The following is a 25,648-nucleotide window of genomic DNA, read 5'->3' on the forward strand; positions in this document are numbered from 1 at the left end:
CATGCTGTCCTCCAGCACACACACACACACACACACACACACACACACACACACACACACACACCAGCGCTGAGAGAGTGTGACAGAGGAGCGCAGCAGCGGGGACGGAGATAAATAAAAACCCAAACCCTGAACGGAGAAATCACCAGGATTTTCTGTCTTTCTCCTGAGGAGCTGCGGATAAGCCTCGGAGGAAGATGGCAGAAGGAGGCGAGGGAGAGGAGGAGATCCAGTTCCTGCGAACGGTGAGTCTGACAGGACCAACATGTACCGGCTGCTGCAGGATCGCACACACACTCACTCTGTTACTGCAAACAGACACACCTGGACTCATTGTCTGATTATCAGAGAAAAACCGACTGATCCCTGAAACTTTGGCTCCTGTCAGCGTGCGTTTTGGTGATTTCCTGTTTCGTTTTTGGTGTTTTTCTGTCCGGGCTCTTCCTCCATCAGATTCAGAACAGTGCGATCAGGAAGGGACAGAGCTCAGCCTGAATGCTTATGGAGGTTTTTCTTGGCTCTTTTTCTACCTTTTATCTGTTTGATCAACCTGGGGTCGCATTTCCTCTTGCGTCCACGTCCTGGGAGGTCAGCTACAGTCCCATGAATCATGTCAGCTGTGGTCAGAGGAACATGAAGCTGCTTGGAGACGGTCTTGTAGCTTTTAGCTTTAACGTGGAGATTCATAATCTTCTCTCTGAAATGCAAAGTTTATTTGTCTCCTGAACCAACAAACCTGTCCGACTGTTTTAGTTTATCTCTGTAAAACCAGAGAAATAAACCGTGTAAACACTGAGAGCAGAAATTTGCTGAAGAAGCTGAACCTGACTTGTTCAAGCTAAAATCTGAAATCTAAAATTAACGAAGACTTGTAGCTCGCTACAAGCTAGAAGTGCTGAAAAGCTAAACGCTAACAGAAATCAGAACTGAATGTATGAAATATGAGTTAGTTGAAGAACAAAACATAACAGAAATATAAAAAATATGACTGCTGACTCAGCATTTTTACAACAAACAACAAATCGTTTCTTTTGTTCTCTGCCACACAGTAAAAGCAGATCAGATTATCGTTTTAAACTGAGAGGTGCAGCTCTGGAAGTCTTCAGCTGCTCTTCTCTCAGCTGGTTTTAGATTTCTGACACTTGGTTTCTTTAAGGTTCGATCAGCAGCAGCTTTTAGCAGAACCGAGCCTGACTTCTGGATATAGTTGACTATTTTTGCTGCTCCCTGGATGAGCCATGACCTGCTTCTGAGTTGCTCTCTTTAAACTTCTTCATGGTTTTCTTTTTAAGCCTACACCACTTCATCAGTTTAAAATGCGAGATGAAATGTTTTAATTCTTGTCTCATTAACTGCTGAATGTTGTTGATTTTAAAATAAGGCGTTGTTCCTGTGTGAGCGCGGACAGATAGACAGGGCCCGGTGCATCTGTTAGCATCGTTATCTATTTATATCAGAGGAAAGTGGAGCCCGTCGGAGGGTCTGCAGGGGACAGCTGAGCAAAAACTGCAGCTTTTCGCTTTTCTTTTGGAGAAAAAACCTCAGATTTATGGTGTTGAGACGACCACTCAGAGGGGAAATCCTCCTGAAGGGACTGAAAACAGCAGAGCTAGTGAAGAAACAGAAACATTTCTACATTTTTACACGTTAAACGTGAAAAGAAACCTTGAAACTGAGACTGTGAAGAAAATGTTCAGCTTGTTGCTGCAGCTCAGAAAGGTTTCCAAGAAAAAAACACTGGAATCAAAAGAATATGAACAACAAAGAAGGATAAAAAGAACGCTTTTAATACATATTTTAATGCACTAAAACCTTCAATCCGTTGAGTTTATTGTTAATTATTTGTGTTTAGATCATTGAAGCCGGTTTAAAGACGACTCTGATGTCAGAACGACTTCCTGAAACGTCACAAACTTGGAAAAACTACGTTTTCAGTAAAAATCCGGACGGCAGAAATTTACTGAAGAAGCTCAAAGAAGCAAAACTAGAAAGTACAAAAAACTACCTTAAAACTAAAAATAGCTGAAAGCAGCAAGAGGTTAAAAGTTAAACATCAGATTTTAAAGAAAACAAAGTTTTTGGATGAATTGAAAAGATCTCAGTGATTTCTGTTAAATATAAAATTAAATATTTAAGAAAGAATATCTTAAATAGCACAAAGTTTGAAGAATAGATTCCACAAAATGTCTGAAAAAACAAAACAAAACAGGAAACCAATCAGTTATACTTTATAAATAAACCTTTAATCCGTTAAAAACCAACTCAGAACCTTTTTGTGTTCAGACTCAGTGAAATGTTTCTGTTCTTGTTTCGTCTCTTTGATCCAATTAAATGTTAGAAAATAGTTCAAGATCGAAACAATCCAGACGAACAGGATTCCTGTCGGCTCGACTCAGCCGTTGCCTCGTTTACTCGACTAAATATAGACGATTTCATCTCGTCAGAACCCGGCAGACGGGGGGTCCTTTAGGTCCAGAGGACGGGACAATAAGCCAGCAGGGCTTCAAAAGGAAAAACCTGAATTATTAATACTTGTTTTACTTCAAGGGGTTTATCTGTCCCCCCCGCGGGCCGGGCCACAGACCGGATCAGCACCGCGGACGCAGAATCAAACCAAAGTGTTTCTGGAGCTCGAAGCTCGAAGGTTTCAGGTTTTTATTACAAAAACTGGAGCCTCAGAACGGAGGAGACAAAGTTTTATACCTGTTTTCAGAGAGCCTTTCCCTCAGAATGACTCTCAGCTACGACCACAGCAGAGTTTAGCTCAGGATCTGCAGAACTGAATGAGTGAAGGCCATCTTTGTGTTGGCTGCAGCGGCCATCTTGAACCAGGTTGACTTTAAAGTTAAAAGTTTCTGAAAGTTTCAGATTCTGCTGACGCCACAGAAACGGGCAAAGACATTATCGCCCCGGCGTTTGGCAGCGGGTGATAACAAGACAGACATGTGGAAGAACTGGAATAAGACAAACCGGGGACATTTTCAGGGACATTTTCAGCCCAATGTGGTCTTCTTAAAGCTGTAAAGACCGCCTGACGCCCGCGGCTGAAAGGCGTCTGCAGCTGACTAACATCAGCAGACAAGGCGCCGGGCGATATGCATTCCTGCGACAAATGTTGGTTTTATTTATGTAATCAATACTTCCCATTCGGTGCCTCAGAGACGTTTTTGTCTCAGTCCACATTCTGTTTAAGTCCACCTTCTTGTCCTCGTTTTGACCACATCTGAGCAGGAAAACAGATTTAAAACTAAACTAATATTTGATTTGACATTTTGACATCCTAACCACCTGCATGCTGACTTATCAGTCACTGAGAAACGTTTAAAACCTGTCTGAGACTTTAGTTTGAGTGTCCTCCGCCCGCTTTGTCCTGTCCGGTCCCGGGGGGCCGGTGTCCGTCTCCAGCTGGTGTCGGGGGGACACCTGGACAGGTCTCCAGTCCATCACGGGGACACATAGAGACAAAGGAGACAAACAACCATTCAGGCTCTCCCTCACTCTTAGAGACGGTGAAGCTGACCTGCATGTCTCTGGTCTGAGGGAGGAAACCAGAACCCAGACAGGCCGGGAGGCGACAGCTGTAACCGCTGCACCACCGTGTCGTCCTCTTTGTGTTTCAGTGAGAGTCGACCTGTTTGGGTTAAATTCAGTCTTTATTCGTCTCGTCTGGGTTTAATAGTAAAGATATTTTTTGCATCAGAGACATTTTAACACGTCTCTGATTTTATTCTGGTTTGTGACGAAAATAGAGTCTGATTGTGACTCATGTGAGGCTGAGAGAAGAACTGGACTCAATAACAGAGCGTGGCCCTCTGATGGACCTCCTGCTGCTCCTGCTGCTCCTTCTGCTCCTTCTGCTCCTTCAGCTCCTTCAGCTCCTTCAGCTCCTTCAGCTCCTCCCGTCCTTTAGCTCCTTCTTCTCCTTCTGCTCCTCCCGTCCTTCAGCTCTTTTAGCTCCTGCACCTCCTTTTAGCTCCTCCCGTCCTTCAGCTCTTTTAGCTCCTGCACCTCCTCCAGCGCCTTCTGCTCCTTCAGCTCCTTTAGCTCCTCCAGCTCCTGCTGCTCCTGCAGCTCCTGCCGTCCTTCAGCTCCTGCTGCTCCTTCTGCTCCTTCACCTCCTTCTGTTCCTTCACCTCCTTCTGCTCCTCCAGCTCCTTCACCTCCTTCTGCTCCTCCAGCTCCTTCAGCTCCTTCTGCTCTTTTAGCTCCTTCAGCTCCTTTAGCTGCTCCTTTAGCTCCTTCTGCTCTTTTAGCTCCTTCAGCTCCTTTAGCTGCTCTTTTAGCTCCTTCAGCTCCTTTAGCTGCTCTTTTAGCTCCTGCTGCGCCTTCAGCTCCTCCAGCTCCTGCACCTCCTTCAGCTCCTTCTGCTCTTTCAGCTCCTTCAGCTCCTGCACCTCCTCCTGCTCCTCCTCCAGCTCCTCCAGCTCCTTCTGCTCTTTCAGCTCCTCCACCTCCTGCACCTCCTGCACCTCCTTCAGCTCCTGCATCTCCTCCAGCTCTTTTAGCTCCTGCACCTCCTGCACCTCCTTCAGCTCCTGCACCTTCTGCACCTCCTCCTGCTCCTCCAGCTCCTGCCACCGTGCTTCAGCCACCCCCAGCCTTCCTTCCTGTAGCGACACGTCTCTGCTGCGTCACGGTTTCACAGCACCTCCTCTGAGGTGTAAATCTGGCAGGCGAGTGAGTTTAGGAGGCCATTCGAGCTCCGGTCCATAACAGCAGCGTCTTTTTTTAGAGCCACTAGAAGCAAACTGGATCTGGAGGGAGAAACCGGAGGAGTCGGTGCCCTACTTCCCAGCATCCTTTGGGAAGCGTGGTGTGTTTCTGTGCGTCACATGGACGTTCAGTGTTTGGGATCAATGGTTTCCTAACAAAGAGATGTCAGAACTGTTTGCTGACTTTTGGGTTTTCAGCAGCCAGGGGCTTTTTTTAGACACTTACTGTCGATGTTTTAATGTTTTGTGTTCAGGAAGAATCCTTCAGCAGAACACAGGAAGGATTCTTTATTATTCTTTGATCTTTTTATGAGAATTTACTACTATTTTAGTTTTATTTCTATTTCTGTTAACTTTAAGGTTTTGGGTTTTGCCCACTTTGGGTTTTATTTGTGTTTAGGCTTAAATAAAAACAGCATTTGTTGAAGGGATGCATATCACCCGCCACCTTTCACGCCAAACTTTCAGCCTTGAATGGTCTGTTAGTGCTTGGATTGTGTGTTGGGGTTCAGTCTCAGCTACTACCACTGAGATAAACGAGGCGAATTCTACATTTATCGTCACAAGAGTCTATTCGATCAGCGAACACGCTCCGAATGTTCCAACGGGTTTTACTGGAAACTGAAGAAGCTGAAACTCCTTTTAGCTTTTCAAAAGCTAACAGGAGAAAAATGGAAGCTATAAAGTTAGTAAAACAGGAGCTAGAATTATTAAAACTGTAGCTACAACCTTAAAGGAACAGAATTACAGCTAAAAACTCAATGTAGTAAAATGGTAGCTAAAAGCTAAAGATGGCAGAACAGTAGCTAAAAGCTAAATGGAGAATAAGAAGAGAAAATTTCAAAGAGAACCATCTTTTTAAAGGAACTGAACAGATCTGTATGTGTTTCTATGGGGAATTTTATTTTGGATAGAGTTAAATATTTATAAAAGTTACAGTATAAAAGTATAAAAGTTAGAAAAACTCCCACCTCCTGAATGAGCTGAATGTTTTCATACATGAGTGGCTAAAATAACACAAAGTGCACAGAAGTAGTTGAATGCAGAAACTTTAAACAGGAAGACATGAGCGTGAACGATGACTCAGCATTAAAGTGTTTTGATCGGTTTAACTGAGTCAGGAGGTTCTGCTCCTCAGACTGCAGAACCCCGGAGTTATGATGGAAGTTTATCCCATCCGTTTTTCTCTTTTCTCTGTTTTTACATGAACCGTGTTGGTCGTGTTGGTTTGTGCGTTTTGTAGTGGCAGCAGGTGATGGACGGCGTTTCGTGGAGAAACACGGGTCTGAAGCCCGAAGCACCCAGATCCTGATCTGCTGCAGCCTGCAGAACAATAACAGGCGTTCTGCTGTGAACTCTGAACCATAAAATCTGGTTCTGAAGTCGTCTTTAAAGCCAACCAGAGTTATCACGCGTTCCTTTCTGGGTACTTCCTGTTGACAGGCAGAACCGCTGACTCAAACTGCTGCAAAAAGCTAACTTGATTTATTTGTAATGATCCTTTTCTCCTGGATTTCTTCTGTGGTCCTTCATGAAATTGAAGCACCTTGGACCCGAACTGTAGCGTAGACCTGTAGACCTAACGAAACGTGATAATCACCGAGCACCGTGCAGTCACATGTATGAAACAAAACACACAATCAAAGATTTATTTGCCAAATTTAATATTAACGGAGTTATTTGAGTCACTTAATGACTTGTTTCAAACCCAGTGCTCTTATTTTGGTGTTGGATTTAACTCTTTTCATCCATTTAAGGTGAATTTTGAGCAACTCTCCCCAAACCTTAAAGCTTTTAGTCGTTTTCTTTTCCTGCTCGGTCGTTTTCAGGGTCACAGGAAGCTGGTCTCTACCTCCAGAGGTCATCAGGTGAAAGATGAAATACGCAGCATCACATAAACACCAAGCTGGAGGCAAATAAAATCAACATTTAACCAACATTCAGCTGCAGTTTGTTTAAAGTTTGTCAGTTTGAGTTAAAATCAGATTCCTTAGTGATCATGTTTACCTGGAGTGGCTCAGAGAGTCAGAAGAACTAATAAATGTTGCTATGAAGAAGGTATTTTTAATCAACTTAAATCTTTGTCGTCAAAAAAGGATTTTATGCTTTTTTTTGTCACTTTTGGTGAAACCTACAGTCCTCTCTGACTCTTTCAGATGATTAATGACTGTCTTTTATTGGAACTAAATAAATGTTCCTTTTTGTTTGTTTCTCAGACGTAATCGGGCAGTTTTTCGTGTTTCCACCGTCTTCGCTGTGAAGCCCGAGCGCCTCTGTTGGCTCTTTTCATCCTCGGAGCCCTCAGAGTATCTGCCGGTCAGCAGAACGTGATAGTGACAGGTGCACACATCTAAAATAGGAGTGGGGCGGTGGGGGCAGAGAGCGGGGCAGGGAGGTAATAAACGAACAGAGAAAATCTGGACCAGAAGAATCAGCTGCAAGAACAGAGGGTTGAAATGAAACTTTAATGTTTCAGAACGTTTCTGTAAAAACAAAAAAAAACCTAAAGAGGCTGAAGGGATGGAAACATTTTAAAGATCCAGATAAAATCAGATAAATTAATTATCTTTCTGTAAATTAATCTGCTTCTTGTTCAGCTGGAAACAGAGTTTAATGTATTTTTATGGTGCTGATAGGTAAATATTCATTTAAAAGTTGTGACGTAGGTTTTAGTTTCTGTGGAGCCAAAAACAGTTTTAACAAAATAAACAATAAACAACAATAAATAAACAATAAACAACAACAACTCAACTAACTGGGACCAAACAGGTCTGAGGATTTTTAGGGAGTAGATTAATATTTTAAGCAAAATGTTAAATAATTTAAAGACTAAATGTATTTATTAACTTATTTAATGGTCAGAACAGTTTTTTTATACAGATAAATTTATTATTATTTATATTTATTTCAAATTAGGGTGAACCAACGACATTACAGGAAATAAATTATTAAATTTTTCATTTAAATTACATTTTTTTTAAAACATCAATATGTCACAAAGGAAAAAAGTTTTTCTTAAAAATATATAAAGTGTCTGTAAAATAAAATGTGTTTATAATTATAAATAATTTAATTATTAATCCTTACAACAAATATAATTTAGCTTCAAAATGAATTCAGCAAAAAAAAAAAAGGTTTTTCCTCTAACGTTGGAAAATCGATAAATCGTGAAGTCTGTTAGTTTCACCTGTTTTGTGATGATTATACAGATGTTATACGAGCGGCGGCTGATCATGTAAATTAACTGCCCGTGTCTGTGAGTGTTTGTCTGCCTGTTAGCAAAATATCTCATGAATTAGTGGACAGACTTTAATAAAACTCTGAGGAAGTGATCAGAGGATGAAGATCGAGCCGAGTCGAGATAATCGACTTCAGCCGAAACAAAAAACAATATTTTTTACAGAAACTGAGCTGAAGTTTGCCTGGTAGTAGCTGAGGGTCGTCCCCAGCACGTGCTCTGAGCTCAAACGCACCGTTAGGCAGCGGGCGATAAGCATTCCTTCGAGGATCCCTGCGACGTCAGAGGCCCTCCTCTCCCATGCCTCTCCAGAGGGGAATCCCCGTCTCCTCCGCCCACACGCAGCAGCAGAATCGAGGAATCAATGAGAACATCCTGCAGAACCGGCAGAACCTGCAGAACCTGCAGAACCGGCAGCCTCGCAGACAGAGACGGATGGTTGATTGATCTGATTGGAAGGGTTCGATTTCGGAGCAGGCGTTCAGGACGTGGAGGGAACACTTCAGTCTGAACTGATGGATTTAATAAAGTTATAAAACTGCTCAGAATCCTTAATAAACTAAAACAGACGTAAATATTAAAGGGACTTGTTTCCTCTTATTGAGCGTTAATGTCTCCTTAAATGAAGCATCTGTGGGCAGAGGCCGACATGTTTCCCTGCAGAAACAGCCGAAGGGACTGAAAGCAGTTTTATCAGCGTACGTCATCTGAGTGGAGATAAATTAGGATTAGAGTTGGAAACAATCTGGTTGTTAGAAAAATCGTTTAAAGGTTAACGTTTTGTGTTGTAGCAGAAGCTTAGCATGTGTTTAAATACAGATCTCTGTCTTAATGACGCCGCTCTGACGACCCCTGACCTCTCTCATATTTCCGCCTAAACGCCTTCTTTGAGATTCCACCATGTTTGTTAACCTGCACAGATTAACGAAGATCTGTCACGTGTGCTTTAATCAGCCGACTGCTTTGTTTACACTGAGTGTGGACCTGCATTTCAGACTCATCTGGAAAGCTCAGTTTGACCTTCTCATACTCCGCAGCGAGAACCTTTAACCTTTAACCTTTATTCTGCAACCTTTTGGCTTCATATTAAAAACTCTGACCAGATGAAGCTGATATAAAGATTAGAATCTGTTACATCACAAAAGGATTATATCATCAGGAGCGCTTTGCCTTTCGTGGTTTGATGGCGGGCAATAATGTTTTTGTCCGTGTCTGTCATGATCTCAGGCTGTTTGTGTTTATTTTGGGAGTTTATTTATGATTCTGTGTTAAATTATTTAGCTTTGCCTTTTGATTTCTTCTGGTGTTTATTGAAGTTTGGCAAACCTGTCAGAGACTCATTACTGCCACCTCCTGGCCCTCAGTTAATCCTCCACACCTGTTCATCATTCAGTAATCATCTCCTGCTGGGATAAAGCCTTCAGCCTCTGTGCTCTCTCTGGAAGTTGTCTTCTTGCTGCACTTTGTTAGTTTAATTTATTTAGTTTCTGTCACTGAGCTCCTCCAGTCTGGGTTCACATTTTCCTTATTTTATTCTGTCTGTTAGCGAAACGTCTCGTGAACGTTTGGATGAGCTTTATTGACACCAATCTGATCTAAGATGGCTGCCATGAGCCAGTCTTACAGATGGTGTGGTAGTAGCTGAGAGTCCTCTGTTACTTTCAAGGTTTGACCAACTCTGGCTTCTCAATATAAACTAATCTAAAAGGTGGCGGGTGATATGCATTCCTTCAAGAAATATCAGATTTTTAAAATAAGAGATCATTTCTCTGCATTGCTTCGTGTTAATATTGTACAGAACAGGACACCAACTGCGCTCAGAGGTTCAGACTTTGTGTTTTTAACAAGATGACGCATCCTAAACTTAACAAAGTTACTGATGTTATTTGATAAAAATGTTTTTTTTTTCTTTTTAACTTTTATTTATGATTTCACCAGAATCTTCTCGTTAAATGAACCCGTCAGAAGGCGTCTGCTTTCAGACACCGACTGTAAATCCTCGACGCTTTAATGACCTCCACATGAACACACACACACACTCCTGTCTGTGTGTGTGTGTGTGTGTTTGTCACATTGTCTCTTCCTCTGACCCTGACCACCACATCGCTCAGATCCTTCAGCTGCTGGCCTCTAATGTGGTCCTGTTGGAAACTCCTGATGGATGCTCAGATGTTTGTTCACAGCTCCGGACTGGAAGCTGGAGGTTCGGCTCGGTCCTGAGAAACCGTCCGCTGCTGAAGTTTTTAAGATGACAGAAACACTTAAGTTTTTTGTTTCTGTTTAAAAACATTCTTCTCTCTGAAATCTTCAGCTGCTGGATATATTTGCCCATTTATTCCACTTTTAGCTAACCTTTTGTTCTTTCTTTTATTTGCTAAAATGAGGCTTTTCTTCTTCCTAACCAAAACTAACTCAACAGTCATATATTATAAATTGGATTGAAGTATGATTTTAAGTTTAAGTCCTGGACAACCTTTCTAATAATTTAATTTTTCCTTTTTATGTCCGCTGTAGTTTATTTATCTGTAAGCAGGTTACTCTTTTACCCTTCTTCCCAACTATAGGAGGGACCAAACCCAGTGAGGTTTTCTCTCTTTTATTTGGTTTTGCAGGAAAGGTTGTGTTTTTGCAGTGCGGTACAGTTTTAGCAACACTTGAGCTGCGTGCTGAGAGCTGCAGCGGAGGACGGAGGACACATCGCTCCACTTTCTGAAGTGCAAAGCAGGAAACCTGAGGACGGCAGCGAGGAGACATTTCTAGGCTGAGGGGAGACAGATGATAGCAGAGGAAGAGGGGACGCTCGGAGGCCTTGGGGTGGATATTAGGGGGTCGTTTTCCTATTTACCTGCTGTCTGTCTTCTGTAGGAGAAGACCTGACAGACTGCCGCTGAGCCACAGGACAGAGAACGGGTCAAGAACACCCAGACGGAACCATCTGTGTTTGGCTTTTTAGGAAAAGAGTCAGAAACGTGTTCCGAAGGCGAGTCCAAGTCTTTAACGGCAGCTGAGCGGAGGCAGCAGCTGAGAATGCTGAGTGTCAGGTGTTGGTTTCACACAGGGGGGGGGTGTTTATCGCTGGAATTACACCGGTCTGAGAGGGGTCCGGGGACGGGGACGGGGACGAATCACTGAGCATTAACGTTGTTTAAGAGGCTATTGTCTCCTCCAACTGAGGACCTGTCAGCAGCTGATCAGTTACTAAAATACATGAGATGATTTACAGGTTTATCTTTCTGAAGAACAGCTTGTGTTCAGACTCAGTCAGAAGTTTAGACGCTCATCATGGACTCCAAGCTGGATTGATTTGGGTTTTTTGTTGATTGATTTGAATTATTTTGGTTTTCCGGGGTGGATCGATTATCCAAAAGACAAGAATTCAGAGTTTAAATTCATTATGGATTCTCTCTAATCCACAGCAGGTCAAATATATCTCCCCCCCCCAAAACTAAGATTTGCTTAACTGTCCCTCAGCAGGTGTCTCCTGGACCTCAGGCTGTTTGTCTCCATCATCAAACTTCTGGCTGATATTTGACTCTTCTTCTTGGCAGAATTCATTTAAACTGGTTGGTTTCCTGCATGAACCGGTTTTTAATCAGAGTCCACGAAGTTTCAGTTGGGTCGAGGTGCTTCATGCCAGCCTGATTTATCCAATCAGAGACCGGATCTGATGATTTATCCAATCAGAGACCGGATCTGATGATTTATCCAATCAGAGACCAGATCTGATGATTTATCCAATCAGAGACCGGATCTGATGATTTATTCAATCAGAAACCAGTTCTGATGTTTGGGATCGTTGTCCTCTTGGACCTGACTGTGTCCAAGTTGAAACCGTCCAGCTGCTGGTTTGAGGTGAGGTTGATAAATGTAGAGTTAGTCCTCGTCTTTTATTTGACCCAACAGGACAGAAGAAGACCACGGCTGCTCTGTGCTCAGGTTGTCTAGACAAGAACTAAATTATAAACAAAATCCTTGTTTAAACTAAAAGTCAACAATAAAACTGGACATTCCACACAAACACAAACACACACATTAGGTGACGGACCTGAGAGTTAAAAGTTAGTTTTATTGCTGTTAGTTAACTCTTCCAAACCTGAGGAGCTCTAAATAAAAAGGAGGATCCAAATGATGTTTGGAGCCCCGCTGGCCTGCAGTCTCCTCTATCTGCCGGGTTTTCAGATCATTAAACTCACTCACGACCGAAACGTTTAAAAGTCAAACTCTCCTCCACTGAAAGTCATTATTCTGTCCTCTTTGTGCAGGCACCACAGCATGATGCTAACACCACCATGCTTAACTTCTGCAAACATACTTCCTGTCACTCAACCTCTGACCTCTAACCTTTCTCAGGAAGACACTTGTCTTGTCCATATGGACGGCTGTAGCAGCTTTTGGAGCAGGAGCTTCGAGTTTGGACCTCAAAAAAATTAGAAAATCCAGAGTAAACAAAAACAAAATTATATTAAAGTTTGGTAATTATTCCCCCTGGAAAACGAACGGTTCAAACGGTTCATTAAAAGTGAATTTAATGACGTCCGTGTCCCCCATGAGTGGATGGAAATGTTTGACTGCAGCTGGAATCACTAAAGTTTGGACATTTCTTTGCAGAAAATTCCTTTTGTTGAGTTCTTATTGTTTTCAATGAACTGACCTTGAATCCCACTTGCATTAATGAGGAAATAGATTTTCTTTTCATACCGTCTTTCAAGGGTTTGCATCACATTTTAAAACATTAAAGAAGAAAAGAAAAAACACGGCTCTTGTGCTCCAACATGGAGACATTTCTCTACATAAATCTCAGGTTTGTTGATCAGCATGCAGAGGAGCTTGACTGCAGAGACGGAGGAATCAACATGTGTTTGTGTGTTTGCAGGATGACCAGGTGGTTCTGCAGTGCACCGCCTCCGTCCTGAAGGAGCAGCAGATCAAACTGTGCCTGTCCTGCGAGGGCTTCGGAAACCGGCTCTGCTTCTTAGAAACCACGTCCAACGCTCAGGTGGGACTCTTCTCCCCGCTCTGAAGGTTCTGCAGGTCCGCTCGTCTTCTTAACCTGCGTGTCTGTCACTCCTCTGCAGAATGTGCCGCCTGACCTGGCCATCTGCACCTTCATCCTGGAGCAGTCCCTGTCGGTGCGAGCGCTGGTGGAGATGCTGGCCAACACGGTGGAGATGACTGAGGTGAGAAAGGAGAGAAACTCCAGAGGCAGAATCCTTCGGGGAAAAGGGGGTGAAAGATGCAGAAGGTGCTCGATGGAATCGGAATAAAAACGGCGGAGAAAAAAAACCTCATCAGCTGGTTTTCAGAGGCACCAAGAGGAGCTCTGTCAGGTTTATCTCAAACGCTGAGCATCAGTGTAGTTCATGCTCTGATGTGATACCTTTAATTTAGTAAATATAACTACAAATACATTCAAACCTTACTGCTGTATTTCAGCCAGAAAAAGACCTCATTTCTAAATCAAGGAGAAAAAGTTCTGATTTTACAGCTCAGCATCAAGACTAAAGTAAAAAAAAAAAACAGTAATAATCCTGGAGAAGTTTGGTTTTGAACACAGATACATGATAATAATTGTTTCAGAGGGTAGAGAGATTAATAAACTATAATTATTTAAGGCTTTTTTTTAAAAAAGCCCTGTCTTTAAAGGCGTCTCACTGAGCTCAGACGCTGAAGACAAGTTAAAGACTCAAATTTGCTGTAAAATTGTGGAAAAAGCCAAATCCCAGCAGGTTTTCACGTGCACAGATTGAAACACTGTATTCTGGGCCGTGCACATTATTTTGTTTGATTTGATGCACACTTTAAAGATGAAGCTAGGCAGATTTGAAGCAGTTTATTCTCTTTTTTAATTATTATTATTTATCATCAGGGTGGTTTTTAGAGCCTCAGATGTTTTCTTTTTCAATATTTTATTTTGTTGTTGTTTGTTTTTTGATTTGGTGGACCTCTGCACTAAAGAATCATCTTTTATTAATCACATCTTCGATTCTGACCTTTGGTACAGCTTGTTGTTCTAAAGCCTTCAGTTGATGTGAGCTGCTCATATTAGCTGAAGGCTTTCTTCTGGCTCTGATTTAATGTTTTTGTTGAATTCTTCTGATTCGGCTTATCTGACACCCCCTTCCCTCCCCTTCTTGCTTCCTGCCAAGCAGGCAGTCGATTTGGACCAATGGGTAGGTCTGAATTTGGCTGTTTGTGTCTGAGCCGAGCCGGCGTCTGTCCGTCTTCCTGTCCTGTTCTTGTTTGGTCTTTTTGACTGTAGGTGGTCGTTCATCTCTGTGTGGTTTTTAGTTACTGAGGTGGTTTTTATTCCAGTCCATCATCCACAGATCACTTTTATGTTCTGAGCGTTTAATAAAAAACTGGTTAGAAGAGATTTATTTATGTTTTTAATAATTACATCCCATTGTGTCCTTCATCATTTCATGCAGAAACATCACCGGCCCGTTTCCTTTTCTAGACTTATAATTTGCTCAGTGTTGGTCCTTTTGCTTTAAAGTGATGCTTTTTGTTTCATGATGGCTCTATTTCTTATTCCTGAATGAGTTTAAACTTCTAATCATAGCTTAAAGTAAAACATGGTAATTAAAGTTATGCAGCTGAAATAAGATGTTATGTTAAGGCGGTGTTTGAAGTGTGACGGTACTCGGCAGGTTTGGTGTTTTTATGCCACCTCATCATACTCAGCACCTGTGGGCTGCAGCAGAGTCTTAGAAACAACGTTACCCAGCAGGAAATCAAACAGGAAGTCATGGCTCACTCCACACTGCTTCTGATTGGGTCAGATGTAGAGGATAAAGTGGAATGTGACTCATGAGGAGTGATGATTGGTTAAACATTAAGCACAAGGAGCCAATCAGAGGCACAGCTGGATGAGATCCAGGAACCTGATGAGGATCTTCGTTCAGAGGGAGATTCTTACTGTCAGGAAATCTGCTGTCCAGGTAGTTCACCTCTGTGTTAGGCCCCGCCTCCTTTTGGTGGAAATGAACCCGCTTTTCAACACTTTGACCAGCAGGAAGTGAAACTCTGAACATCTGATTTGTTTCTAAGAAAACAGTTTGAAATAAGGAAATCACAGCATTGATGTGAAGCTTTTAGGAGCCTGAACATCCCAGCCTGTCAGGGAAATAATTAGTTAATTTCGCTGCTGATCAACAATCACCAACATTTATTTTATAAAATAAAAAAAACCTCTGAATTTGTCAGATCAGACGAACATCCACCTGGTGGTACGATGTGTCGTAAATTAAACTGATAAAAGTACTGGTCCTTTTTACTCCACTTATTCAGAGGAGTACTTTTACCTTCAGTAAATTCTTAGCATGAAGGTAACCGTGGGAACATATTTTACATAAACTGCTGTAAAACTGTTCCTACCCCTAAACGTATTTTACCCCATTAATCAGCCAGTGTCATAAAAATATAACTGGATTAAAGAGTTACATAACACTAGGGAATGTATTCTTTCTTTTACTTAATTACTCATTCATTCATTTCATTTTTATCCATGTTTTAATTTTTTACACACATTATTTCTTGTCATCCACATGGGGGTGCTGTAGCGCCCCTGACAACCCCAGTTCCCACAGCCTCAATTGTTTAGGATAAAATTAATCAGCTGTTTTGTAAACAATTTACCAAAGTTTGTCCAGAAAAAGTTTTAAAACAGCAATGATTTAAGTAAAAACCTTCATGCCGGCTTTGGTTGAAGCTGAAAAGTGTCCTGAAGCTCTCATGGGCCAGTCGATGTTCAGTCAGGGACCGCTAGGGAAACTGGATCCCCCCCTGAGTCTCCCCTCCTAATGCACAACCACAGAGGGAAATCCCCCAGAACGGGTGCACCTGTCCCGTCAGAGCCGGTGTTAATGGGATCATGCTGCCTCTTCACATACCTGACCCTGAATCCTCACAGAGGATTAAAGAGACACACAAAGCTTTGCTGCTGGCTTCCCGCTGCCTAAACGGTTGTTTGAGTTGATCCATCATCAGCTGCCACAGTAATGATTTTCATTTTTGTTTTTGTTGTACCGTTACTGGATGTTGAGAACAGGTAGAATGCTAAATGTCTGTTTGTCTCATTGGTCTCATTTCTCTCAGAAAATAACGTGGAAGCAGAGTTTTATCCGGTATCGTGACTCTGTTTTGTCTTGTTTTTCTGTAAAAAAACATACTTCAGTTGATGTTTTGGACATTTTAAAGTTTGGTTCTGTTTAAAGGTTATGTCTAATTATTATCTTACCTGTTGTAGATGGCCTTGAACAGCCTCAGTTTGGAGAAATCAAAGTGAATCGTTTTAAAACACAAATCTCCAGAGTTTTACAGCAGTTCGTCCAAACTTTATTTTATAAACTTCTACACTGCTGTCAGTTTTACATTAGGTGGTTATTTACAAACAGCTGCAGCAACAGTTAGCAGTAGCACTTCCAGCATAATTCTACCAGCGATCTGTTTTGTTTGGACTAGCTGTTAGCCGTTAGTCATTAGCCATTAGCTTGTTGGTCCTCTCAGAGTTAAACTCTGTTTCTCCAAACTGAAGTTGTTTGAAAAGCTATTTACAGCAGGTAAGATATTAACTGTTCATAACCTTTGGTGCAGCTTGTTTGTTTTTAAAGTGCTCTAAGAGTAAAACTTGACATTTACATTTTTCTCTTTTTGTTCCCACTGCAGTCATCTCAGGGTGGAGGCCATCGCACCTTACTGTACGGCCACGCCATCCTCCTGAGGCATCACCACTCGGGCATGGTGAGGCTGGCTTCAGCAGCCTAACCACACACACACACACACGTACATTTCACACGTTTTCCTCATATATTCATGTCCTGGATGAAAAATGTCCTCCCTAGTACCTGAGCTGCTTGACGACGTCCCGATCGCTCACTGATAAGCTGGCCTTCGACGTGGGCTTACAGGAAGACTCCATAGGTAAACCCAACCGCTTTAAATGGGATTTTTGTCTGAATTAAAATGCTTTCTGAAGCAAATAGTTGATTTACCTGTAAGTATTGCTCTTAACAAGATCTTTTACATAGTTTTTATTGTGTGAATGCTGAGTCAGCACTGTTGTTTTTCTGGTTTTTATTACTACTTCTGCAAACTTTGTGCTATTTTAGCCGTTCATCTGTCAAAACATTCAGAGGATGGGTGATATGACCCTAACCCATTCATACTGCAGGCTCACAGAAAATGTAATATCTCCAGTTGTTATAATTCATATTCCTGATTGTTATAAAAACAAGTGAAGAGAAGTTTGTTGGAAGTTAAACCTTGCCTTGCACGCCAAAGAAAGAAAAGGCCAGTTGTTGAGCAGTATGCTGGGGATGAGACTGAAAGCTGTCTGGTTCTGTCCTTCCTGCAGGTGAGGCGTGTTGGTGGACCATTCACCCAGCCTCCAAGCAGAGGTCCGAAGGTGAAAAGGTCAGGGTGGGTGACGACCTGATCCTAGTCAGTGTGTCGTCTGAGAGATACCTGGTGAGGCTCCCGGAGCTCCTTCCATCCTGTTCACATATCAACCCTGCAACGATAAACTCAGTGTCCCCCTGTCTTCTCTGTCCCCAGCATCTGTCCTACGCCAGTGGAGATCTGATGGTGGACGCCTCCTTCATGCAAACCCTCTGGAACATGAACCCCATTAGTTCAGGATGTGAACTGGCTGAAGGTACCAACCGACCCAAACGCAGACAAACACCAAACCTCACTGGTTAACTGAAACGTTGTTCAGCTGCTCTGCTGAAACCACTTGGACCCATCTGGAGACGATGGCAGACCTTTAGGGTTCTGTGGGGTGTTGGTTAGAACATCTGGGCATTCAGCTTCAAAGAACTGAGATCTTTTAGAGATTTTGAAAGCAGAACAAACAGTTTATGTTCCTCGATCAAGCCCGTGGTGCCCCTGGTGTCCGGGACTCACAATCCTGCATCTTTTAGTTATTCCCCTGCTCCAACACACCTGGTTCTTCAGATTCTGTTCTGCAGAAGCCATTATCATCCAATTATTCAAATCAGGAGTGTAGAAGCAAAGAAACATCTAAAACCTGCAGGACAGTGGCCCTGCAGGACCAGGATTGGACACCATTGAGCCAAGTAGATTTTGAGTGTTGTGCCTTCAGAATAAAATGCTGTCCAGGTTTCATGTCCTCTCTTTAGGCTAACTGGTACAACGGTTCTTTGACTCCCTCGATCGTCTTCAGATGGTCCAAAATCTGCAGGGAGGCTCCTTAATGGAAGAAATCTGCCTCCTGTCTCTTTGTGACCATTTACTTGTGTTAACTTCACAAGCTTTAATTGGTCAAACATCTTAGGACTTTTCAGAAGTGGTCATCTACCGCCTCACACTTCAATGTAAAATCTATGGTTCATGATCTATAAGTAGATGATTTTCACTTATTGTCAGTAGATTCTCAGTCCTGCAGGTCAGGGAGATATTTAGTATTTGATAAAAAGCTTGAGCATTGAAGACCTGAAGAAGACTTTTGGGTAAAACATCTGGACAGGAAGAGCTTCCATTTGAGGTCTGAAGGTGTTTTGGAGTTGTATCTCCAGAAACAAATGGACTCATTGTGGTGTGTTCGTTCTCTCAGGCTATCTGACCGGCGGTCACGTTCTCAGGCTGTTCCACGGCCACATGGACGAGTGTCTGGCCATTCCCACGCCCGAGGAGGGGGAGGAGAAGCGCAGGTGAGGAGAAACAGAGTTTATGTAAGGTTTGAACCTCCCTGCTGATGTAAATCCACGTGACCGAGTCTGTTCCCGCTCTGCTGCAGGACGGCTCACTATGAAGGCGGCGCCGTGTGCAGCCAGGCCCGGTCCCTGTGGAGGCTGGAGCCCCTCAGAATCAGGTCACACAAAGACGTCTGTTAGTTTTCATGTAGAGTTTGACGGGGATATTAATGTGCACTTGTCAATATGCTTCAGTATGTTTTTGTTGTGTAATTAATTTGAAGTAATTTAATTTTTAATTCATAGACGAAACAAACTGTGGGGGAATAATGATGGTCCTAAGGTGCAAAAACACAACAAGAACAAAAAGAGGAAAATTTTGAAAGTGTACTTCATAGGTTTGCTTCATTTTTGTAGGTTGGCATGATTTCCTGAGTTCATAACCAAAGTCCTGTTAAACAGCCCGTCTTTAAGGATATTTACAGTGATGTCGTTGAATTTTGAAGAAGTGAGACTCGTTACTCTACTACTCCCCTTTCTACGTGGGGTTTTTGGAGATAAATGATCCTCATTAATCCTCATAATCATTATTACTGTATAAATTGGTCTCCTAATATTATAATTTTTTTTTAAATAAAGCCCCCTTATTTAAAGAGAAACTCACTCTGATGACTTTTCTGGGATGGAAAAAGTTTAATAACCACCTGGGTAAAGATTTGTTAGCTACACTTCCTGTTAGACAGTCCTTTCACGGAAACCAGGTCACAGAAAAACTTCAGTTTTGCCGTTTTTCCTGTTTTGAATATCCGCCTCCAACCTCCTCACTTCCAGTTTTTCCCCCAAAGACTTTTAGGAAAACGAGTGAGAAATTAAATAATCCACCTCGTTTATCTTTATCTTGCTCTTCATCATAGTTACTCAGTCTACGCCAAACTTCGCCCACATACACTCGCGCTCGGGGCACGTTATTGTCCGTCCACAAGGCGGGACAAGACAGCTGTCAATCATTCTGTACCATGAAAGACATTAAATCAAGGGTGTCAAACTCCGTTCCTCGGGGGCCGCTCTCCTGCATGTTTTAGATGCGTTCTTGCTTTAAAACAGCTGGTTTAAATGGATGACTTGTTGCCATGCTCCTGATGAACTTGATGATTTGGTGAGGAGGTGATTAAACCGTTTAAATCACCCTGTATTAAATGATTGAGGCTGTAAAAGGTTAGACCTGTGGACAGACGCCGGGGTTTTCTTGAGACTGTTTGGTTGGTTTTGTTGTAAATTTCACAAAATGAGATACAATATTTCTAATTTGTGTTTATTAGGTATTTTACCATTTTGATTATAAACACCAGGGAGGGCTGAGTCCAACCAGCCCACTGAAACCAGCCGCCCCGGTCTGCAGAAATCGTCCCTGAAAGACTTTGTTGGATTATTAATTGTATTTTTCCGTGTGGTGTTTGCAGCTGGAGTGGCAGCCACATGAAATGGGGCCAGTCTTTCCGTATTCGACACATCACAACGGGTCGGTACCTGTGTATGGAGGAGGACAAGGTTCTGAATGTGGTCGACCCGGAGAAGGCCAACACCAAAATGTCTGCCTTCTGCTTCCGGGTTTCAAAGGTCAGAATTCACATTTCAAACCTCTCCGGACTTCCTTTTCTTCCTGTTTTTGTTCATTCCCTCACCGTTTTTCGTTTTTATTTTCTCCTCGCCCGTTCTGTTCCCCGAGCAGGAGAAGGTGGATGTGGCCCAGAAGCGAGATGTTGAAGGGATGGGCATTCCTGAGATCAAGTATGGCGAGTCCATGTGTTTCGTCCAACACGTGTCCTCAGGCCTGTGGGTCACGTACGCTGCTTTGGATGCCAAAGCTGCTCGTTTAGGAATGATGAAGAGGAGGGTAAGGACCCATCCAGCGAAGTCACAATGACTTGAATCTGATTTAATACGACTAACAGTGTAAACACAGAGTCAGGATTCACTCTGCTTGGAGTTTCTTCTGTACATGTTTTGCAATCAAACTGAATGGTTAAAATCAGCTTTTTCTGGAGATGGATGCTGATTTGGATGGATTTATTAAATATCCCATAGAAATACATTGAAATCACAAAAAATGTTCTCTTTGAAATCTGCTTCAGGCTGTATTTTTGTCAGTTGTAGATGATTACATTCCTAAAGTTTCATTAAAACCCGTCCAGTGATTCATGGGATATTTTGTTAACAGTAGATACAAACAAACACGCTCAGACAAAAAACATTTTCACTTTTTCTCCTTTGGCGGTGGGCAATGAACACGAGACACCTGAGGACCGTGACCTTCAAAATAAAACCAGAGAAGAAGTAAAACTGTCTGTGGAGAGGTGACAGAAACCAGAGGTCTCAAGAGGAAGGCAGGGTGAAGTTGTTGAATCTTTGTGGGATCTGTGTCTTCAGGTGATTCTGCATCAGGAGGGTCACATGGACGATGCTCTGACCGTGTCCCGCTCCCAGTCTGAGGAGTCCCAGGCTGCTCGGATGATTTACAGCACCACGGGTCTCTTCAGGCACTTCATCAAGTATGTATCCACTGCTTATTAAAAAAACAAAACAAGTTTATGGTGGGAATACAGTTCCTCCTTTCACCAGTAGGGTGTAGTGACGTTAACCTGTCCTCTGTGCTCCTCCAGTGGACTGGACTCCCTGAGTGGGAAGAGCAAATCTCCAGGTCCGGTGTCTCTTCCTCTGGAAGGTGTCATCCTCTCTCTTCAGGATCTGATCTTCTACTTTCGTCCACCGGAGGAGGAACTGGAGCACGAGGAGAAACAGACCAAACTCCGCTCCCTGCGCAACCGGCAGAACCTCTTCCAGGAGGAGGTAAAACTTAACCACAGACTCCCAAACTGCGGCGGGCTCTCAGATCCACCCGTTCTGCTGTTCTCTTCGTCTGAAACCAAAGGGAAGGGTCGTGAATCCAAAGAGTTTAAAGTCATTACTGTTACCAAAGCCAGTTTCCAAACACACTCAGAGACAAAGACCTTAATGTTCGGAGACTTGTCCCGTGGTCTGAGGAAACTCAATCTGAACTGATCATCGGTGCATTCAGAGGACAAAGGGGGAAGCTCTGAAGAAAGTAATAAAAAACAACATTATTTTTGACATTTAATAAATTGAAATAATTTTGGGAATCCTAACTGACCTAAAACAGGAAAGGTTTTATCTGATTTAATGTCAGATTTAGAGAAAAATAAAGGTTCTGTTTTTTATACGGTGTATGTAAACATCTGGTTTCTGGTACTTTTGGCCTGCGATCAACATAACTACGCAACAAAAAAAGACTTGTTTTGTTCTCCTGTCAGGGAATGATCACCATCGTGTTGGAGTGCATCGACCGTCTCAACGTCTACAACACCGCCGCTCACTTCTCTGAGTTCGCCGGCGAAGAGGCGGCCGAGTCCTGGAAGGAGATCGTCAACCTTCTTTATGAGCTGCTGGGTAGAAAAATGAACCAAGAGCTCTGAAAATACAAATGAATGTTTCTTTTTTTTTTTTTTTTTTAAGTAACATTGTCTTCTCACCTGCACAGCTTCCCTCATCAGAGGGAACCGCTCCAACTGCGCGCTGTTCTGTGACAACCTGGACTGGTTGGTCAGTAAACTGGATCGCCTGGAGGCCTCCTCAGGTATCGGATCGCCCACAGACCACAAACAAGACCGGACAGAACTGGTTTTATTGATATTCCTCTGGAATTATGAGATTAAATGAAGTTGTTTCACCTGTTCATGCAGAACTTTTATGATGTTAGTCATCTGTCTTTGCCTTTAGGAATTCTGGAGGTTCTGTACTGTGTTCTGATTGAAAGCCCTGAGGTTCTGAACATCATTCAGGAGAACCACATTAAATCCATCATCTCTCTTCTGGACAAACACGGACGGAACCACAAGGTCGGTGTTCCCTCAGAACTTTGGCCTTTCAGTAAATAATTTGGGCTTTTTTCAGTATATAAACCATAAAACCACTTGGTGGTTCGGTTCTGTCGGGTATAAAAACCTACAGAAGTGCTTCTCCTGCTGCCTGTAGGTTCTGGACGTCCTGCGCTCTCTGTGTGTGTGTAACGGTGTCGCTGTGAGGTCCAACCAGAACCTCATCACTGAAAACCTGCTGCCAGGTCGAGACCTGCTGCTGCAAACCAACATCGTCAACTACGTCACCAGGTTTGTTCTGGAATCACCTCGAAGATCGATGTGATCATCAGGAAAACAAACCTTTGCTCTGTGAGTCTGTCTGACGTTTTACTCCCCCCTCTCAGCGTGAGGCCGAACATCTTCCTGGGTACCTGCGAGGGCTCCACTCAGTATAAGAAGTGGTACTTTGAGATGATCGTGGACTACGTGGAGGCCTTCGTGACGGCGCAGGCGACCCACGTGAGGGTGGGCTGGGCTATGACCGAGGGCTACAGCCCCTACCCCGGGGGAGGAGAGGGCTGGGGAGGCAACGGGGTGGGAGACGACCTCTACTCTTATGGCTACGACGGGCTGCATTTATGGTCAGGTAGGAACTTCCTGTGCTGGTTTATTATAAATCTACCACAGTGCTGTAAACGTGTGTGAGAACTTCACGCCTTGCTGTTCAGGTACTGTGGCTCGCCAGGTGGCTTCGCCCAGCGCTCACACGCTGGCTGCAGACGACGTGGTCAGCTGCTGCCTGGATCTGAGCGTGCCCAGTATCTCCTTCCGTATCAACGGCCATCCGGTTCAGGGCATGTTTGAAAACTTCAACGTGGACGGCCTCTTCTTCCCGGTCATCAGCTTCTCCGCCGGGGTCAAGTCAGTTCAACGCTCCGAAGCTCAGTTGGAATCAGAAAAAGACCAGGACTGATTCTGGTTCTGTCTCCTCAGGGTCCGGTTCCTCCTCGGTGGTCGCCACGGAGACTTTAAGTTCATGCCCCCGCCAGGTTACGCCCCGTGTTATGAGGCTGTGCTGCCGAAGGACAGGATGCGAATCGAGCCCATCAAGGAGTACAAGCACGACTTCAACGGTGTCCGCAACCTTCTGGGTCCGACCCAGTCCCTCACCCACACCTCCTTCACCCCCTGCCCCGTGGACACCGTCCAGGTAACAGAACCGGAGAACTCTAACCCTGGAGAAACCTGTGTTTTCTGGGAAAATGCTTCAAATAGCACAAAGTTATACCGAGTCAGCATTCACTCAGTTAGATGTTGGTTTTCGCTCAGGAAAGAAGATGATTTATTCGTCTGTTTCTAATTTCCTGCACAGATTGTGTTGCCGCCTCACCTGGAACGCATCCGAGAGAAGCTGGCGGAGAACATCCACGAGCTTTGGGCCGTGACTCGCATCGAGCAGGGTTGGACCTATGGGACTGTGAGTCCGGTCTCAGTGCCACAACACAAACTACTGCAGGAAATACTCATTCAAGAACCTGAAGTTTGGATGACTGCTTATGTTCACCTAAAAATACTGAACAAACAGACTGCAGGAACAGATTAACCCCTGAAGACTGATCTCTGCAAAATCATTTTCAGTCAGGTCAGGGCTGAACAAACTGGCTTTGTAACAGGAAATAAAGATGTAGATTTATCCTTTTTTGGATTAGGAAAACAGCTAAACAGATAAACTATTCTTCTGAAGCTTCACCCAGCAGATTTATGGGTTTAAACACCCAAAGTGTCGTAGTTTAACATGTTTTTAAACAAAGCAGTTCCTTCTTCTTATCAGTGCTCTGAGAGAAGTTTCTCACACGACTCGAGTTAAGTTCAGGAGATACCTCCAACTCCTAGGAACAACACGAGGGACTGAGTCATGCAGACACCGGACCACGTTCTCTGACATGAAAGACTTTCTGGTGTGGTAAATGTGACACAATCTGTTTGATTTTTCCCTGACAGTTCAGGGACGACAACAAGAAACTTCATCCCTGTTTGGTGGACTTCCAAAGTCTGCCTGAACCAGAGAGGAACTACAACCTGCAGATGTCAGGAGAAACTCTGAAGTGAGTTTGCAGTTCGGGTTCATTGGGGTCAGATTTGAATGAAGTGTAACTTCACGTCTGTTTGCTCGTTTTCCTCCAGGACTCTGCTGGCTTTGGGCTGCCATGTTGGGATGGGCGATGAGAAAGCAGAGGAGAACCTCAAGAAGATCAAGCTGCCCAAGACGTACGGCCACGAACGCAACTTCTCTTTTCTTTAAACCAACTTACTGATGTTTTTCTGACTATGAGTTTGTTTGTCCTCCAGCTATGTGATGACCAATGGCTACAAGCCCGCCCCCCTCGACCTTAACCACGTCAAACTGACGCCCAACCAGAACCAGCTTGTAGAAAAACTGGCAGAAAATGGACACAACGTTTGGGCGAGGGACAGAGTACGACAAGGATGGACCTACAGCATCGTTCAGGTGACCATTTTTAAAATCCTTTTCTAGTCTTTAAGCAGATACTTTCTCTGAAAGACAGTTTTTCTTATTTATTTGTTTTAAGACCAGATTTTTGTAGTATTTTGTTTGTTTATTGAAAAAAGAATGACTTGGGTATGACAAGAACAAGGATTTTATTGAAACAAAAGCCATGGACAGTCACCACCAGCAGAATCCGGTCTGCGGTAACAACTTTCTACCTCAGTGTGACGTTTCTCTGACAACCTGAAACATATTTTATAATAACAAGAACTGAAAGTCCTAGGTCAGGTTGACCCAGGCAGAAGATCTCTTAATGAGTTTAGCTCTGTGCTTGGTCACAGCATCTCTCCATCTCTATTAGGACGTCTGGTTAGAAGCACGAACGATTTTCCAGGAAAGCTACTGCCTTTCTGCTTACATTGTTTCTTAATAATATGTAAGCAGTGATCACACATTTAACACCAAGCTACAATCTGTCATCTCTTTCAGGACATTGTGAATAAACGAAACCCTCGTTTGGTGCCGTACAACCTGCTGGACGAGAGAACCAAGAAAACTAACCGTGACAGTGTCAACAACGCAGTCCGCACCCTCATCGGCTACGGCTACAATATTGAACCTCCAGACCAGGAGAGCAGTAAGTTGGCTCTTCTCGTGCT

General features: G+C 43.4%; 1 protein-coding gene across 3 annotated transcripts in view; it reads left to right on the plus strand.

Moving 5' to 3' along the window:
* The window catches only part of ryr1b (ryanodine receptor 1b (skeletal)), a 76,574-nt gene continuing 50,926 nt past the window's right edge, over positions 1 to 25,648 (plus strand). For all 3 annotated transcript variants that reach the window (XM_017431059.3, XM_017431060.3, XM_017431061.3), the window contains exons 1-25: positions 1 to 245; positions 12,824 to 12,946; positions 13,026 to 13,127; positions 16,618 to 16,692; positions 16,794 to 16,872; positions 17,306 to 17,418; positions 17,506 to 17,605; positions 18,527 to 18,623; positions 18,710 to 18,784; positions 20,066 to 20,222; positions 20,335 to 20,499; positions 21,033 to 21,154; positions 21,266 to 21,452; positions 21,935 to 22,070; positions 22,162 to 22,257; positions 22,401 to 22,519; positions 22,656 to 22,789; positions 22,885 to 23,126; positions 23,209 to 23,401; positions 23,474 to 23,690; positions 23,853 to 23,957; positions 24,482 to 24,585; positions 24,665 to 24,748; positions 24,830 to 24,989; positions 25,479 to 25,626. In XM_017431059.3, the coding sequence (XP_017286548.1) occupies positions 198 to 245; positions 12,824 to 12,946; positions 13,026 to 13,127; positions 16,618 to 16,692; positions 16,794 to 16,872; positions 17,306 to 17,418; positions 17,506 to 17,605; positions 18,527 to 18,623; positions 18,710 to 18,784; positions 20,066 to 20,222; positions 20,335 to 20,499; positions 21,033 to 21,154; positions 21,266 to 21,452; positions 21,935 to 22,070; positions 22,162 to 22,257; positions 22,401 to 22,519; positions 22,656 to 22,789; positions 22,885 to 23,126; positions 23,209 to 23,401; positions 23,474 to 23,690; positions 23,853 to 23,957; positions 24,482 to 24,585; positions 24,665 to 24,748; positions 24,830 to 24,989; positions 25,479 to 25,626 (3,181 nt within the window). In that variant the 5' untranslated portion in view covers positions 1 to 197. The remainder of the gene's footprint in view (positions 246 to 12,823; positions 12,947 to 13,025; positions 13,128 to 16,617; positions 16,693 to 16,793; positions 16,873 to 17,305; positions 17,419 to 17,505; positions 17,606 to 18,526; positions 18,624 to 18,709; positions 18,785 to 20,065; positions 20,223 to 20,334; positions 20,500 to 21,032; positions 21,155 to 21,265; positions 21,453 to 21,934; positions 22,071 to 22,161; positions 22,258 to 22,400; positions 22,520 to 22,655; positions 22,790 to 22,884; positions 23,127 to 23,208; positions 23,402 to 23,473; positions 23,691 to 23,852; positions 23,958 to 24,481; positions 24,586 to 24,664; positions 24,749 to 24,829; positions 24,990 to 25,478; positions 25,627 to 25,648) is intronic.

The sequence above is a fragment of the Kryptolebias marmoratus genome, linkage group LG2, assembly GCF_001649575.2.
Source record: "Kryptolebias marmoratus isolate JLee-2015 linkage group LG2, ASM164957v2, whole genome shotgun sequence".
NCBI lineage: Eukaryota > Metazoa > Chordata > Actinopteri > Cyprinodontiformes > Rivulidae > Kryptolebias > Kryptolebias marmoratus.